The 18,496-nt window shown below is 37.5% G+C and overlaps 1 protein-coding gene across 1 annotated transcript in view; it reads left to right on the forward strand.

Moving 5' to 3' along the window:
* Nucleotides 1–18,496, forward strand: part of BLNK (B cell linker) — a gene marked incomplete at its 5' end in the record, with an annotated part of 99,867 nt that overhangs the window by 53,087 nt on the left and 28,284 nt on the right. Inside the window, one exon of the mRNA XM_080621889.1 lies at nt 15,775–15,840. Coding sequence (XP_080478015.1) covers nt 15,775–15,840 — 66 coding nt within the window. The remainder of the gene's footprint in view (nt 1–15,774; nt 15,841–18,496) is intronic.

The raw sequence follows: 18,496 nt of genomic DNA on the forward strand, positions 1-18,496 counted from the left end.
AATACTGGCAGGGAATGGGGGGGATACCTGAAGAGCTGCAGTGACCCTCATATCATATTCCTTAGCCAGGCACACCTACTAAAACCCTAGTAGACTGCATCCTACAGCCCATAAAAGAACTCTGTGGAAGGCTCAATGGACAGGGGGAAGAACACAGAGGATTTCCTCACTGTCTGCAATTTACCACCTTAAATAGTCTATCTAAAATAGTGTTTAAGGTTGGTCTGAACTGTCTATCTCAAGATAATAAGCTGAGTGATATGGTGGAGAGCTTGATGCTACAGTTACTGTTACTGGTGCATAAAGAAATAAAACACTTTCTGCTGCGATAAAATTGTAGCTGCATCTTCTGTGCCTTTGCAAATTATTAAAGCAGGATTACTTTCAAGTATACAGAAGATGATCTACATGTGAGGGTTATAATGGTCCAAAACTTGTGAACTGATTCAGAAGCTCTAAACCAGAAAGGCAGCCATCACACCTTTGCTGCATCTTTACATTGGCTGACAGACTTCATTTTGTCTGAGGTTTTAATATTGTTGTAAAATGAGGGAGAGGAGGAGGTAGCTCTGCTTTTCTCTATTACCTTGAAGTATTAAAAGCTACTTTTTCTCTCTTCCTCAAGGCCAATTCACCCTAGTTGTACAAGAAACATATGAGCACGCATTTCTTAAATGTGACTGTTCTCACTACGCAAGGTGGAAATGCATATATGCTTCTATTTGAGCATGTCGAAACGCCTCCTTAGACAGAAACCTGAGTGTTTGGCTACACAGTCTTATTACAGCATCGGGCTTTAAAAAACTTAAGGCACAACTGTTTGTGAGTACATATTCATAGCATACATTTAGGAGAGATGTGCAAATATAGGAAGAAATCAGCATAACATGGTGGCAGCCTTTTCTTCTTCTTTGAAACAGCTGAATGCCCCCTTGTGCTACATGACTTGTTGACAGTGCAGCTGACTTCCTAATGTAGCCTCCTGTCTGCATGGAAGATACCTAGATGGCTCAGAGTTTGTCTTGAATGTTATACAAACAAAATGGCTGCATTAAAAACCTACCTTCCTCCATATGCTAAGATGCAATGCCAAGCAATAACTCCTACCAAGTATAGTTTCAATTGGTGTAATTATAGTTCACATTTTTTTCTAAAGACAGCTTTCTTAAAATTTCTGCTTTGTAGCAGCAAAAATTAAAGTAGCACTGCTCTTGAGTCAGTGTCTGAGCGCAGAGCTTTTGATTTTTTTAAGTGTAGACCTGAAAAACTAGATATTATGTGGTTTTGCTACACTCATCTGTACTCCATGGTTATATTTGAGCCTACCAGATCTAGCTTTTTGTTGCATTAGCAAGTCTTACATCAGATCTGAATTCTTAACATATTCTGTTTGTTTGTTATTGCAATAAGAACTGTTAAGTGTTTTTATGCGCCCCTTTAGCTACCATGTTGTGGTATGGATGTTTACTGCAGTTAAGTCTCAATTTGTTTACTCAATTAACATCAGTTAGATAGGAATGTTGGAACTTCTTGGAATTCTAGTATTATTTTCATATAGTGTTTGTTATAAGGTATGCACAGTATTATAAAAGTTTTCCTTAGAGTACATTGTGTGTTCTAATTGCTTCCATACAGTCAGGAAAAATTGAATTCCAAAGGTTGTTTATTTATCATAAGAAATTAATTTGTGATGCATGCAAGTAATTCAGTTAATTTGTGATGCATGCAAGTAATTCAGTCTTTTGAATGGTTTTCTAAAGTGTGGAGTGAATACATGAGCAATAGCCATGCTGCCATGGCAGGCTCTCATGTGCATTGATTTCAGCAGAAACAGGAAGTTAGCAACTCAAAAGAATCAGCATTAAATGTTTGCAGTTCAGCCTCTTGGACTACGAGCCTATAATTCTTGGTCTTTAAATAATTTCTAGCTACTATATACTACTCTGTTACAGCATCTCATTTCAAAGGCATCATTACTATCACCACTACTGTGATGAGCAAACCATGGCATGAAGCAGAAGTCTACCACACGTTTTCACTTGCCCAAGGTCATGCAGCCAACAACTTTCCACACTGCAAACAGACTTGCTCAAGAGGACAGTTTCATGTTCATTTCAGATGGCTTCATTAATTTGCCGTAGTTCTTCCTTCTCTCTCCCTTCACCCCAAAAATAACCCAGACTATTAAAATCACTGTTTCCAACCTTAACTCCCAAATAAAAAGTGGGGGAAAAAAGCAACTGACTTTTTTTGCTCAGGTTGGACAAGTGTGACAGTTTATTTGCAATGTTTTGTTTTAACATCCCTTGCTAAATAGGAGGGTTAAGTCCTAATTCTATTAAAATTAAGAGGAGTTTCTTTAAGGCCTGAATACCTGTTAGTTGTCAATCAAATTTGAAGATAGTTATGGTCTTCACTAATTTTCTACTGACAAAGGGCTTGACTATAACTGCTAGGTCTTTAGCAGATTTTCTGGTACCATTTCCTCTTGAAAGTGTATTAACAGAAAATGAATTCATTTGGGAATCAAATTATATTTAACTGTAAATTGACATCTTCTATGTATAGGATGTTTTAGCATAGGGAATGTTTAATTTAGAGAAAATGAATGGGGAATAACTGAGCATTAGTCTTGCACTGTGAGAAAATTCACAGTATTATATTAGTATTACAGTAGTTTTACTAATCCCTATTAATAGTTAATTGTAGCAAGCAAACATAGAAACTGAATCTTTTTTCAAGTGAGATTTTAACATCATTTATTGTATCAAGGGACTTGAACAAGACAAAAGAACAAAAATAAGCAGGAAAGGAACTGGAGTTTCAAAGTAAGCTAGAGAACGCTCCCTATGACACAACTGGGCACCAAAGTTCACATCCAACTTTAACATCTCTTCCCCTTTTTAGTTATATAGACTTCAGAGGAAAGGCTAATCAAATGCCCAGTTACTTGAACACTGCTCAGTAGCCTAAAGACCCAAATCAGAACTGTTCTGCATACAAGATTTTTCCAGACCAGCTCCTTCTGGTTGCTACCTCTTCTTCACAAGTCATGGCCCCCTTAATTCTGCTCTTCTACCTGCTCTGTTCTCCTTCTAGCAAAAGTCTAATCTGCCTCCACAGGACATTGACAGCCATGAGGGTCTTCTGCGACACCACCCACCGCTACCTCCAGCAGCCTTCTCTCTCAGCTTCCAGTTTCTCCTGTCAACTTTCCACTGTGCAGTAACTCTTTGTCGCAACAGCAGCTTTTGTGGCTACATTTTAGCCCAACAAAATGCAGACTGAATGTAAGGTCACATGAAATCAGTGCCAATGGCATGCAGTCTTTAAAGTTGGTTTTCACAGGCATGATGGGGAAAGGCTGCCAGTTATGTTTGCCGTGCTGGTGAGTAAAAATGGACGTTCTTTCTGTAGGATTGTTAGGTCCAGTTTGCCATAAAAAGCATGGGATTTTGATTAAATGATAAAGCTGTATAATCTTTATTTTCTCTAGCTTTCTGTCAGCTTAAACAGTTCATTAATCTCTCTCACCTCTGGACTTTGGAATGGAATGAGATACGAAATGCAAACTTCCCCAAACACCACTGTAAAACCGCCTTTCACCCCCAGTGTGACTTCTCTAGCCAACTCCTCCTGTTGTTTCTCTCTGACCTTGCTTCAGCATAGCATAGCCTCCACCCCATCGATATTTGTTCTCTTTTTTTTTCCTTTCTCTCTGCGCAAGCATTTCATTCTAACAGTCCTTTTAAAGTTTATTTCTTTTTCTTGCTTATCATCATTCTTTCCAGCTACGTCATCCTGCCTCTACCAATGTCCAAGCTGCCCTAGGAAAAAAGAAGGGAAGAATTAAAAAAAAAAACCCAACACAAACCCACTAGCTTTTTTTTTTTTTTTTAGTTTTTGTTGGCTTTTTTAACCTAAATTGCCAATGCTGCCTATATAAAAATGTGTGTGTGTGACTGTGATCTATGTTTTAAATGAAAATATGGCAATGTAGACAAAATACTGAAGTCTAATGTTGAAACTGTGGTGAAAATCCCTGGTTAAATTTCTGTATGTTGGTAGTATAAGAGTATAGTCTGATCAAAGATAAGCTACACTTATGCAGTACCTACAATTTCATTCTACTTGTGCTGGTAAAATTGTTCAGTCACTGGCATAGTTTATTCCACCAGCCCCATATAAGGGGCATACTCTTCCAAATAAAATTAGGTCTTCTAATGACATTGTAGCTTTGTCAAAATAACTGTCCACAATAGGAGCATTTGCCAACTATATAATCTCAAATGACATCATTTTAGGCCTGTGACTGTCAGTTTTTCAGCAAAAGATAATAATATAGAGTGGATCTAAAGACCTGCTTTTTCTTTTTTTTTTATGAAGTGAAATAATAAGTGATCAATAGCCAAGCAAATAAACCAATAAATTAATACTCATGGCCATGAAAGACATAAAATATTCCAGCAAACTGGACATAACCTTTTTTCACCATTAGTTTAAAACTATACCACATACAGCCGTGCAGAATGCTAGATATTAAATCATAATATGACATTGCAGGTACCCAGTGATATGTTGATACCAGAACAAAATAGGTTTGTATGTTACAGAGTCAGTCAAAACCTGCACACGTACTGCACACTACATTATAATGTGATAGATGCTTTTCTTTTGGAAAGCAAATATGACAATCATAAAATGTTGCAGAAAAGCCCTTCACACTGTTATGGCTTTTGTCAGCTGTAACAGTGTTGGAAGGCAAAAGTATGTTATCGAGAGGGAGGAAAAAGTGTTCCCGCATTGGCAGAAATTGCTATAAATACCTCTTTACTTGAAAATAAGGATTGGTTTCAGTGTCTTACTTTGGAAAATTCCTCTGCTATTTGATTATCTCTCTGGGCTGTCTTTGGAAGCAAAGCTTATGTAAGTCAACAGTTGAAAAAATTAATCAAGAGTAATGTAATAAAGTTTTAGTTCTGCTTTTGGTGAATTTAGTTTTGCAAAACTGTTTATCCTGATCAAAAATCCTGACTAACCATCTTCACATTCATAACAGGCCATAGAAGATAAAATTGGAACATTTTAAAATGTCCTAAGAATTCCATTAGTTTTGCTTTTTTTTTTCTTAAATGATGAGTGAAATCTCAAGTTTCAACATTGCCGGCAGTTCCAGCATTGTGACCAAACCTAGAGGAAAATATAAGACTTCAATTATCTGCAGAAGAGAAACTGAAAAAATGACAGCTTTTAGAGTTTAGATCATTTTTACTTACCATTCACAATGTTACATTAACTGAAAATGTTGACATTTAAAAATTTTGAATGTTTCCTTTTAGTTTGTTGGACCAGTGTAGTACAGGATTCAACTGTGCTTCTCCATTGTAGCACATTGCTGTATGCACACTGCAGTAAGGAAAATCTGTGACCTGCTCTCTTTGTATTTAATGGAAATGCATCTTCAGATGGCTAAATCGCCTATTGCGGATGATTTATATATCCCTGATCATTAGAAAAGAAAGAACACATCTGCTGGTATTTTTTTTTCTTATGTTTTATGTGGTTTTAAAAATGATTGCTGCATCAGAGGACTGATTTTAGTTTATATAACATCTTCTATAGCCTAAGTACCCTAAAGCATGTTACAAGATGATAGATAAGCAAATATTTAAGAAGCAAATGTTGCTGGTTTTATGTGCTCAGCAGTCAAAAGAATTGGAAAACTGATGGAAAACAGTGGCTGAAAGTGACAGTATTTGCTCATTTTGCTGTAGGGAACCATCTTAGATTTTTTGGTAGACTGTAAAAGGACTTTACATACTGTGTAAATAAGTTTGGATCGTGACAGCTATAGCAAACGACTTGAGGGGTAAAAAGCTTGGAAATTCTCTTAGAATCTTTATCCTAATCTGTTAGTATATATATTCTGGACAAGTTAATTTTCCAGATGTAAGCAAAGCAGATGTGCAATGCTACAGGTTTATGACCTCAACATACATTATATACTACACAGTAAATACTTTAGAATGAATTAAAATAATGTATCTTGAGGTAATAATATGAAAAACATGAGTATATATTTTTCAAGCCTAATGCAAGGGCGACTAGGTGAAGTAGGCTATTCATACAAGAGGCTACATTATATGGCTAAATGATTCCTTCATGTCTTAAAATATAAATGCTGTAGGCATCTCTGCAAGAAGCACATAGGCAGCTAAGTGTCACTGGAACTGTAGTTACGTGGTTAATTTAACTTGGGATAAGTCTGAGCTGCTGCCAAAAGAGTAGGTCCCTTTCTTCCACCTTCCCAATGCCCTGCTCTCCCTGCCACCTATCTCCACCCTCACCCTGGCTCACCCTGGTTCCCATGATCACGTGATGAAGCTAGATCCCATCCTGCTGCAATCTAAATTGGCAAAAGAAAAAAGAAGTTAGTTTCCCAGCTGGAAGTTCCATGATTCATCATAGCTGGGTAAGCACAGAGGGCAGAAAAGAACAGAATTTCCCATTTCAGTGACAGACAATGTGGGCTCCATTACAGTGACTGTATAACCCTGGGGACTAAAATACTTCTCCAAAGTTCAGACAAAATTTGATAGACTTCGGTACAAAATTTAAAAAAAAACCCTACACAAACAAGCAAACAGATCCATTAAGAGCCTCTATTAGATCCCTGCCAGCACCACCCCACACCTATGGTGAATACAATGCTTCTGTAAGCCTGAGCAAAAACACTTTCAGCCCAATTACAGCAGTGTTTGTTGGTCTTCATCAGATGTGTTAAAAATGTATCCATTATCCTGCACTCCTATCATTTGGATTCTGGTGAGGTGGTATAAATCACTTCAGCTAAAGGGGGTTTAATGCTAAAAGCATTCAGTATAATAATAATAATGCTAAAGGCATAAAATACAACAACCACAATTGTTGCTTTAAGTATATGACCTTAGGAACAATACAGACAGGAAATCAGTTGCTACGCTTCAGTTGCCAATGGGCGAGAAAAAAAGTAAAAAAAAAAAAAAAGTTATGCTTTAAGAGGAACAAGAGAAAGTTACTGTCTCCCTCCAACTCAGGCATTCCTGTGGATGAACTGCCTGGGAGAGGGAAAAGTCTTATCAGAGAATGGAAAAGGAAGTACTGGGCCATAAACATGAGCGCACACTGCCAGCTCATGTTCAATTTCTCATTGACCAACTATATACATGAATACTCCTGTCTTGGAACCAGTCTTAGTGACTTGTGAATACTGGGCAGCATTAAGATATCTGCGGTTATTCTGTCTCTAGGACTAGGCTAAGGGGGTGTTCAAAGTTTAATGGAATATTAAGAAGCTCTGCCCTGTTTTATTTGGCGGTCAGAACACTATTTGGTAGAGCAAACGCAGACCATTATACATATAAATGCACTTCTGGTTTAGGGAGAAGAGTTAAGAGGCTGTTTAGAAAAGCCTCTTCTTTTCTGTAGTGCACACAGCACCTTGCCATCAAACTAATGAGTCCATGAAGTTTTCCAGCCCACTGAAAAAGCACACCATTTTTATTATCCTTCCACAGTCTATAAACTTACTGAATTAGAATCGCATTAGGAATGTATTTTACTAGCAATCTTAAATGACACAAAGACACTGATGAACACTTCACTCAGATCATGAATTAAATTCATTCATCTTGTGTCAGCTCTTATGTGCCCACGTTAGCAAGACCTTAACACAAAATCTAAGTACTTGCCTAACTTGAAGGTAGTTGGACACATGCTTAAACATCTGGCTAAATCTTGGTCAAGCCCTTTATGTAGTTAGACTTTCTAGATGTCTTTCAATTGGTAATCAAAACTAAAATGGCAGATTTGAAATTCGTGGAAGAGGTGAAAAAGAAGGAAAAACAGAGGAACTCACTCTGTTGGAACACCAAATCAAAGTTAAGCCTTTATTTTTCTGTGTTCAATTCACTCAGTTTTCTTACATTTTCATTCATTTTCATGTCCTCCATGTCGCTGTAGTAGTCTAAATCTACATGCCTGCAGAAATGACAGAAATGTTATCTCGCCTTTCAAAAATGCTTGTAGAATTGTGGCTGTAATTAATGTTACCATTGACAGGTGGTAATTTTCTGGGTCCATACCAAATCCTGGTTTTGTGCTTCCTCTTTCTGGTGAAATATAAAAACCTCTTTATGCTCTCAAACTTCACCTACCAGGCTGTAGGGTACTAGTCCTCTGGGGAGGTACAGCGCTCAGTTAGTGTTAATGGGAACTTCATTTTAGAGTAACTTAATGCATTTAGCTTCCTTCTGCTACTTGCAAATGTTTCAGAAAAATGGAGTAGGCTTTGTGAGTGTAGCTTCGGGGGGGTGGAGGGTGGGAGTGGGGAGCATGGTCTTATCTTGTCCCAGTTGTCTCAGTCCCACCAGTAAATCTGCATAGGTTTTTTATTTCAACACAGAATTCACAGTCACCTCAAAGTAATTACACTATTTAATTTCATCTTAGGACTGATTTGTGTCAAAGATGTATTATGCCTTTACATGCTACATATTTTCATTTACTCAGTTTGTGTTAGTGCTTGCTACTACAAGAGAGATTAACAGCTTCTTTGTGAAGATTTCATAGAGGGCACATGAAGATGAATAGTGCAATATTTAGCCTTTATTTATATTTAAAAGCCAATATTTAACCTTTCTGCCTTTCTGTGTATAGCATGTAAACACACACCTGCTCTAATTATGGGGTTTGCCTTTTGACAAAACAGTGGATGATTGAAAAGCGAGCAGAATAGGATGTTACTCAAACACAGCTAAACTATTTATAGTCATTTCCTCTTGTGCATCTCATGAACACAGCAGAAGACAATTTATTGCTCCTTCTTCCTCTCAGATAGGTGTCTGTAACTGACTTTTCTCCATAAGCAAACCTCTTTCAACTTTTATTCAGAGCTTTGAGATAGCTTTACAGATAAAGATCAAAGGCTTGGTGCCTTGAACTGATGATTTGGTGTCACAGGTTACCACCTCCAGCTCCAGACTTCTTCCTCTCCAGCCACAAAAGGCATTGCAGGGGCTGAGCTGTGAAAAGCCCCCAGAGTGGATGGCGGGCAGTAACCTCTATCTTAGACCAGCAGCAACTGAAGCAGTTTATCTGACTGCACCTCAAGAATTCAGCTGTGTCTTTATGCATCATACCCATGTAACAGCCATTGAAAACACTAGCTTCAACCCAGCCAGCTGATGCCAGCCTGCATTTCCTTGCAAAGGAATTCCACTCTTGTTGTTTCAGATAGCATATGGTATAAGGGTGCATGCATGCATATGGAGATTTGAAGCACATGAAGGAGGCCTAACAAGAGGAATTAGATGCTTTCTATATTTGGGAACATCCTTTTCCTTTCTACTGAGCAATTACAAGGAAGGCAGAATAGAAGGGGATGGAGTTGTGCATCTGAAGCAACCCAATTAATTATATAAAACAAAATTGGCAAGTAATATGAAAATACATCTTATGAAGACACTCACCCAGTTCACTGAGATCAGTTTTCTTCCACAAAGATTGTGTCAGGAGCACTATGTTAATAGAAGCCAGTTGTAAGAAAGGTAGTCTTTCCCTGTTCATTAGTTTGGTTTGAAAAGATAGTTCAAAGGGCTTCAGGCTTTTCAGAATCTCACGTGGTACTTTCACAAATCCTATTCTAAGTGACCAGGCCTGACCATGTCCATCTGTCCACCCCCTACCCCACCAAGCAGGAGTCTTCCCCTTTGTCCAGAAACAATCACTTTCTTAATTTGGTCACCTGCACACCTGTATATAAAACTGAAGGCTAATAGAAACACAAAATAAAGACCAGGTGGTGGAATTATTGTGTTGTGAGAAACAGTAAAGGAGGGGGCTAGGCGTGCTGTTCCTTCTTTAGTTTCGTGTTTTAATGTGGGGGGGGTTTAAATAACAGAGGTAGCTGTACTAATTTTTAATTTTCTACTCTTTAATTTTGTTTTTTTATTCTAGAAACTTAGCTTTTATTCTTCAAATTCCAGTATACACTGCCTTGCTTTCTGTTTTCTTTTTTTGTGGTTATTTTCTGTAAAACTTCGTAGCTGAAGTAGATGGGGTCTTGGGGGATTGTTTTTGTTTTAAGTCTAAATTTGCACTTACTAAATCCATTCAAAGTTTCCAATGGTAAGCATTTGAATTTGCCTGAAAACCAAGAAATACCTACTTCTTGTTTTTACATCATTTGTTATGCTGCTCTTCTCAAGAGAAGAATGAGGGGTACACCTACCTACAGTCTAACTGAATGCAGGTAGTAATGATTTTCAGAAAATGGGACTTTCTAAAGACAGAACTGTAGGGTACCCTATCAAGTAAGAAACAGATGTACCCCAAAAGGTGTAAGAACTAAAACTGGGGTGCAAACTGACTGATTTACAGTGTGATTTATTATTATTATTATTATTACTATTATGAAACCAATTCATCAGTTAAAGACCTAACTGATGTTAGAATGAGGAGAAGGAATATGCAGGTCACTTAGTACTCAATGTATCAATATTGCTTACAAAGCTCCCCTTGCATACCTGTCTGAATATATGCTATTCAAAATTCTGCCCCTTTTTAACCAAAGAAGCAGGTCTGTGGGTACAGATGGAGATTTTCCAAGAGGCAAACCAGATAATTCAGACATCCCTGTAAGCACCAGAAACTGAAGGTATAATTCTGATCCTCCAGATAAACAGAAATAAGTATACTTGTAATACCCAAAACTTCCTGTGATTCATTTGAAACTGGTTTTTGTTTTGCCACCACTCCCTACTGACGCTGCAGTCAGCCCTGTTTCCAAAAACATTATCAGGACCACTCCCAGCTGCAAGCACACACAGCTGTGCTCACAGCCAGATGCACTGAAACAACTGTGCCCAGTTATTCCCACCCCAGACCATGTAAGATATTCCTAGAGCACAGGGGTATTACTTGCTATGGGCTGTCACTCACGAAGTGACATAGGCAGATGCACAGTTAAAATACTGACAATCAGTGCGTGTCCTGAAGGTCCAATGTACTGGATTCGTTGCACACAAGGAAGTGAACCAAGCAGTTCATGCACACCAGGGATCCCTCTCTGTTCCCAAGAACAGGGAAATGCCATGGCCACTGAGGAGCCATTCATGCTGACTGCTCTGAGCCATACTATACATATGTACATAATATATATTTGTAAATGTCTTCACAGATTTATAATACTGATAAATATGATTTCTCAAAAAATTGCCTAAATTGTGGGAGAATTCCTTATTACACAGATCTGTCTGAAATTAAGACAGACTCCTATTTCTCAAGTCTGGGAATTCTGTACTTCATCTCAGATCTGAGTTGAAAGCTTACTACACATTATTCTTTGTGTTACTTATATTTCTCTCTCTTTTTTTTTTCTTTTTTTTTTTTTTTTTTAATTATTATTTTGACTTTGGAAAGCTTTTGTGGGATAGCTTCTATGCAGAAGAGGCAAAAGCTTCCAGCTAATGTTTGAAAGTGGGGATGTGTCAGAGGCCAGGCCCACCCATTGCCTTTCACTTGACATACATTCCTCATATGCTGAGCTGTGACCAGATCAAAGAGAAGGTGGTTTTGTTTCATTTTGTTTTATCTCAGGGCAGCTCTGCCAGTCCTTGAGCACAGCTAGGTATTTTGTGACACAGCAAATCATTCTTTCAGGGTATCTTATATTTGCAATGGTAAACTTTTCCAGCTGTGTTTACATATGTATCACAGCTAGTGATCCCTTTGTCAGTACATCTGATGGTCCTGAATTGCTGGAGGTCAAAATTGGTAAGATATGAAAAACAGCAACACAGGGCGAAAAAGTGCTTCCTTTTAAGAGTCATTGGAGAGTCCTTTTTTGTGATTCCCTCCAAGACACAGAATTTCTAATGTATTTGTTAGAAACCTGAGAGTTTTTAGAAGCCCCTAGAGTAAAGACTTCTGAATTGCTCATCTGCAGAAGTCTGAAAATCTGTTCTGTGTGCAGTTAGTTCCTGATAAAACAGTCCATTCAGTGTATACATGTCACAATTAAACTGGGTCTCAGAATAGCTATCTATTGCTGAAACGTGCTTTCAAAGATCAACAGTGACACATACCAGACCTTTATCTGCAAGTGTGATTTTATAGAAAAAGCTCTCAACCAAGCTGAATGAAGTTAGCGCTTGTAGTTAAGAAACAACTCTTAAGTTTGACCTCTTAATTATCATTAATTACATATAATGCACGGTAAAACTAGCATTACTTATTATTTTCATTTACGATACTAGCCAATTGAGGTCATTGAATATTTCTAGTATCTATTCATCCCAAGAGAGCTAGAGAATAAACGTTAGTTGGTAAATGAGGTCCTGACTCAGATGTGTTGTGGAAAAAAAAATACAGGTTGTGGTTATGTATCTGAAGCAAGGGATGTCTGCATTGGGCCACGGTAGCCTCCATTTCCCAGATACTCTCAGCTCTGCTGCTGGGATAAATTCCTCCCACAATGAACCTCTTTCCTTGGAGCATTGTCTTAAGAAAAGTATCTGAGAGCTAATCAGATATGCAGATCCAGGCAAAGTGTTAAGTAAGTAAATTTCCTGCTGTGCTTCACTTTCCTCATTTCTCTGGAATGGCCTTTGGCCTCGGGTTTGAGACCCTAAAGATTTGGAGAATCCTTTTGCTATAGGCTTTGCTGTCTGCCTCTCCTCTTTTCCACTGTCTGAAATCACAAGTCAGACAGCTGTTTGTAAAACTTGTCAGTTGCAGTCTGCTGTACCAGCTGGCACCTCAAGAAATCTCAGCCTCTGGCTAACTGCACAGACTGGTTTTGCAGCTTGTTCAACTTCATGGGTCAAAGGAGATTCCACTTGAACTGGAGATCATCCATTCATGATGACTTCCTGCACTTACAACTATAAAGTGCCCTGATTATCTGCTTACTCTCACAGGCATGATACAAGTGAAGTTGTCCAGAGGATAACAAACTAAGTATTCTAGCAACTCCTACAAGAGCTACATAACTTTAAAAATTGAAAAAATTCACACAAACACATGTTAGGTACTCCCTAATTTATCGCAACGTGTAATTAGAAAATTAAATGGCTCTAGAAACAGAATGAGAAATACAAGGCAGAGACTTTTAGGAAATCTGATTATGCAAAAATGAGAATGTTTTGATTTCAGTCCAGCAGGATGTGCAATTACCTTTAATTTAAATGCCTTTTTTTTTTTTTTTTCAATAGAAATACATATAAAAATGTTCTTTTAGACTATAGCCTTATTCAGTGCATAGAGGACACCCATGATAGTCTGATCAATTCACCTAAATATGATGAAATGAAAACTGTTCTGGGTACTTGTAGTTATAAATTTTGGGGTGGATTTTATTTGTGTGTGTGTGTGGATTTTCTTAGAGACCAAAGTGAAAATCTAAAATCAGTCACGTGAAAAATCAAACACCTTGGGTCCTATCTGTAACAAACACAGGAAGAAAAATAACTTATGCTTGCATGCTTTTCTAATTAAAGGCTGGCAAGCTTTTCTGAAAAGGACACAAACACTTGCAGACAACCATTCTCCACGAACTAGAACTAAACCATTTAAACCTCCTCTTATTCTTTTCATTCCTCATTATTTTGCATTTATAGACACTGCCAGGTGCCAACTGGAGTACGAGACAGAAAGAGCAAACTGCAGAAAGTGGCTATTTGTGATGTTTCAAGCATAACCAGAAGTTGAATGTATTTAGTGGGAAAAAAAAAAACCAAACCCAAACAACCAAGCCCTGTGGAAAACAAGTAGTTCTGAGTTCTTCACCCCAGATTTGCAGATTAAATGTGTCTGTTTAGTGTAAATAATAATCCAAGGTATTCTTATAGATGTAGTGCATTGTTGCAGGAAATCTCAAAACATTTTGCTATGCAGCTGTTTCTGATACCTATAAGTAATTTACTTTTTTTCCCCAATATTAGCAGGTAACACTATATCCTTTTGCTGTAAATTAGTAGTGGGGGTTTTGAGCTAAAGATGTGTTTGTGAGTTATTTGTCACTTATTATTTGATTTTTGTGAGTTGACAACTTAGAATAGGTTGAATTGGGTTTTTTAAGTAAAATTGGGCAAAGATTTAGGCTCTAGGAATAGTCTTTAAATATCAGACTTTTGACATAGCCTGTCAGAGCAGGATATTCCATGTTGTATTACAGGCCTGCTGAAAATGTGGAATATCTTTCAATTCCAGCCAATATAATGAAAGGAGCAGTTTGTTCTGTTAATAAAAATTAAGCTTTATTATTTATTTTAGGACTCCAAAAACTTACAAGTACTCAGTTATTTAACTGTTCTTTTTAAGTAAATCTCATAAAGTGGGATTAATTGTGACTAACTACCACAATTGCTCTCAAATCAGTAGCAGAGGTAGGAAGGTTCCTTTCAGCATAATACTCAACTGCTGCCTGATGCCTTTGTTGGCTACATGTCTATTCAGCCTGAACCAGGGACTGCAGACAGATAATCACATTAGTTCAGTTATTTCCCAGTTTTGTTTAGCTAATTCCTATCTAATTCCCATTTCCTTTGAAAAAGCTATTTTACTTTTTTTAAGAGACAACCGTAATTACTAATGATGAAGCTGCAAGATAGCTTTTTTTTTTTTTTTTTTTTTTTTTAGCACAGCTCTATGCATTACTCAGCCTTCTGAATGAATAATAAGGTTTCAACTTTAAAGAAAGCTTTACAAAAGAGAAAGAATACTTTGATGCTTGTACTTCTCTTTGTAAGCCAAGCTTCCAAGTCTTTTGGTAGGCTGATTGTGCATCAGAGATGAGGTAGTCAAGACTAAAATGTGGAATGACATAGACAACTTGTTATGAAGAATGTATAGCAAAAATTCTTTTAAACCCTTTTTGAAGAAAATTATTGCTTTCTTTTACTGGTTGTGATAAAATCTTCACCTCGGGTCTAATAAAAAATTATTAGTTTGGGTGAACAGGAAGAACATGTCCTGTGTGAAAAAAAACCTAAAAAAAGTATTCATTCTGTGGCAGTTTCTAGTATGACCCAGCTTCCAACATGTTTCAATGTAAAATCAGTCTTTTGCAGAAAGTTATGTCTGTGTTCCTGACATTGACATGATTTTAGTGGTGTGGGTTTTTAAATGAAAAGGGAGGTGGGATTCTAAATTATACTTACTGAGTGAAAAATGAGATTCACTGCCTTGATTACAAGTAAAAAATTAATGAGGTCAGTGCAGGTGATGAATGAAAACAATCTGTGATTCCAGATATCAGTTCATGTAGCTGGAATCCTGAGATAGTGAATTTTTACAGCGCAGAGTTACAGATACTCTTAACGGTTTCTCAGATGGCCTGGGCCTGGTAATGTAGCAGTTCCTCCCTCCTATTATAACTACAAACACTGTGAGAATGAGGTAAACTGTCTACTGATAAAATGACTCATGTACAGTGAGAAATCAGAGGGTATTCCCAGTATAGCTGTGAAATATGCTAAACTATTAATTCAGGCAATGATGTTATTTCTTGATGCACTTACTCGATTGTTTAAACAGTGCTTAATTGTATTAAGAAGGATAACACAAATCATGCCAAGGAGCTCTGTTAAAAAGGGAGGAAAACTTCATACAGAAAGAATTTAGCAACTAAACTACTTACTGAACATATATATTCAGCATATTTATCTTAATTTGTATAAATGAGTGTTCAACCACATGCTAATTTTAATGCTTGCTTTCTTTACTGTCTTACAGAAAGCTTCAGAAGATGGTGCATGACATGAAGAAAAATGAAAGTGGGATAATAAACAAGTTCAAAAAGTAAGTTTTGAAATGCCAATCCCAGTTTGCTAGAGGAAGTTCAGATTGCTAGCATAGTGTATAGTGCTTTAGCGATGGGACCATGTTATTCTGGGGGAACGTAGCTCAGCATATGTGAAGAGCTTCAGTCCAGACTGCAACATACAGGATTGTCATTATTAAGATTTTCACAAAGTAGGTGCAGAACTGGCCTCAACTGGAAGGTTGTGTTAGTAGCCCTGAAAAACAGCATTTGAGTAAAACGCATATTTATTCTTTGGGAATGATCACTTGTTGTTTGGGTGTGTGCCTTTCTCCTCAGGTCACTGCTGAGGCTACCTGCTGCAACTAAACTCATTTGAGCTCCACCTTGAACAAACTGGTTGGACATCATAGTTAGAATTCCCATAAAAATGCTAAGTCCTCCTGTGTTTCAGTCCCATAAAACAAAACCCAGCATTACCTAATATCCTTATTCCAGTAAAAAGTGCTGAACAGCGTGAATATTGATGTCACGTGCATATGAGTATCATAAAATATTCATGTGTATTTATACATGGAAAGAAATTCCAGTAATTCTGCATGCTTGTCAAGTGAATACACTATTCACTGTTTCCAGTCAAACATCTATTTAAACCAATTAGCTATTTAGTACACTTTTTCTTAATGTAATAGCTCATTTGCATTGAACTTCGATTTGGATGCTATTTTGTCATTCTGATGTCTGTCTTTACGTGGGTCATTGAGGACAAAAGTACTGAGTACTTTGAAAGTTAATTAGTACATAGTATCTGCAGTGTTTTTAGGCTCACCATGTTAAATTCCAGAAATAGAGCTGTAGTACATAAAAGGCACAAACAAATACTGTCTAAAATTGCTCTTTAAGAGTGACCATGATTGGGCTCAGTTCAAGGCAAAGAAATCATACTATTTTAAGAGCTAATTCTAGGTATATACAAAGTGACCAGTAGGTTGGTAGGAAAAGCAGTAGGGCCCTGCCTGGCTTGGCTATGCAGGAGCTCTGGAAAGCCGTGCTGGCTCAGCTATTGCCCCTGCTGCCAGTCCAGGCAGGCTGGTGTTGGTGGGGTAGCCCCTATCCTTGTCAGAGGAGAGGGACACGCTTCTAGAAGCAGCAGCAATCACCTGGTTCTCCCATTCGCTATGCAGGAGTAGTACCTGAGTTTACAAGCCCTCTTTTGCGGCCCCTTTATCACAGCTGTGTTTCTGTCCACAAACGTTGAGCAGGCTCTGATGGTGACACCTGATGTATTATAATGTTGAGATCACTTTTTTCCTTTACTCATTCTCTTTCACTCTAGCACTGCTGCAATTTGCAGTAAATCATAGTCATGTGGTATATGTACGTGTTATTTCCACACAAGCCACAAAAGCAAAATTTCTCTTAAAATTACCTTGTTTCAACTACTTGCATCTTACACACTGTGTTAAATATAAATTAAATCTAAGTGTGGTTTTGTATGTATGTAAACAGACCACTGTGGTCAGAGATCCATCTGCAAAATCTCATAGTTTCACCTGGGACCGGCTCACAGGGAAGACCTTCTGGGCCATCAGTACTTTTGGTGGGGTTTTGGAGAGGAGGGAGGTTTGGATTTTTTTTGTTGTTGCTTTTTAATAAAATGTGGCTTCCTACTTCACAGTAGTATTTTAAGTGTAGTTAGTGTTAATAATGCTGCAGTGGGTCCAGTTCAAATGCCTCAGAGGGGAAAGCAGATATCAGAAACAATAGAAGCATCTGAAATTTATAATTTAAGGCAACACATTGTCTCACATAATTGCCTGGACTTGAATTCTGCTATTAATCAGTATTGCTGTGACTGTGTGTCCTTTCCTGAGAGTGAGAGAGGAAGGACAGACAAGGGAGAAATAACAAGAACTAGATGTAGCTAAAGCTGGAAAGGTCAGAGGTGCCATCATTAAATGTCAGATACAAGATTGCTGCTATAACACTGCAATTCTTTGATTCTCTAAAGATTAAAAAAAAAAAAATAATCTACAAAAAAGAGCAGGCTGATAAAAACTCTCATAATATCACCACAGCTCAAAGCTCACATTTCAGCTCCCCCAGATATAAGAATACAAATTGAGATGTACAAAAAATAAATACATATATAATTATCTTTCTGGTACTTGTATGGTTCATCTCGGTCGTCTTACTCTCTTCTGCAGTTATGAAGATCAGAAACTTTTTTAAAAAAATGAAGAAAAAGTTCTCACATTTGCACATGACTTCAGAACTCGGATGTTGAGCCCAGCGCGTAATAGAACTTATAATAAAAGCCTGAGTTGACAACACTGATAAGGATATGTACAAGAGATGCCAAGTTTTGCAGATTCAGAACTGGCTGTGTTCCTCTGAATGTGCCTTTTGGTTTGGTTTTTTTTTTTTTTTCTTCGATTTTTAGATGCTTTCTCTGAAAAATACTGTTTTCCAGTTGATCACTTCCTCCATTTCAGTTACAGGATTATTTTATTAAATGTCAACAATGTAAACATGAGTGAAGCAGGAAAAAATGTATAAAAAATTTGCTTTATGTAGCACAGATTTGGAATTCATCTGTATGACAGAAAAACATCATTTTGACTCAAGTTCAAACTTAAGTATAAATAGAAACAATTTTAGAGAAGTCAAATATTGTACATGCTTATCCCAAAC

This window comes from Psittacula echo (genome assembly GCF_963264785.1).
Source record: "Psittacula echo genome assembly, chromosome: 6".
NCBI classification, from domain to species: domain Eukaryota; kingdom Metazoa; phylum Chordata; class Aves; order Psittaciformes; family Psittacidae; genus Psittacula; species Psittacula echo.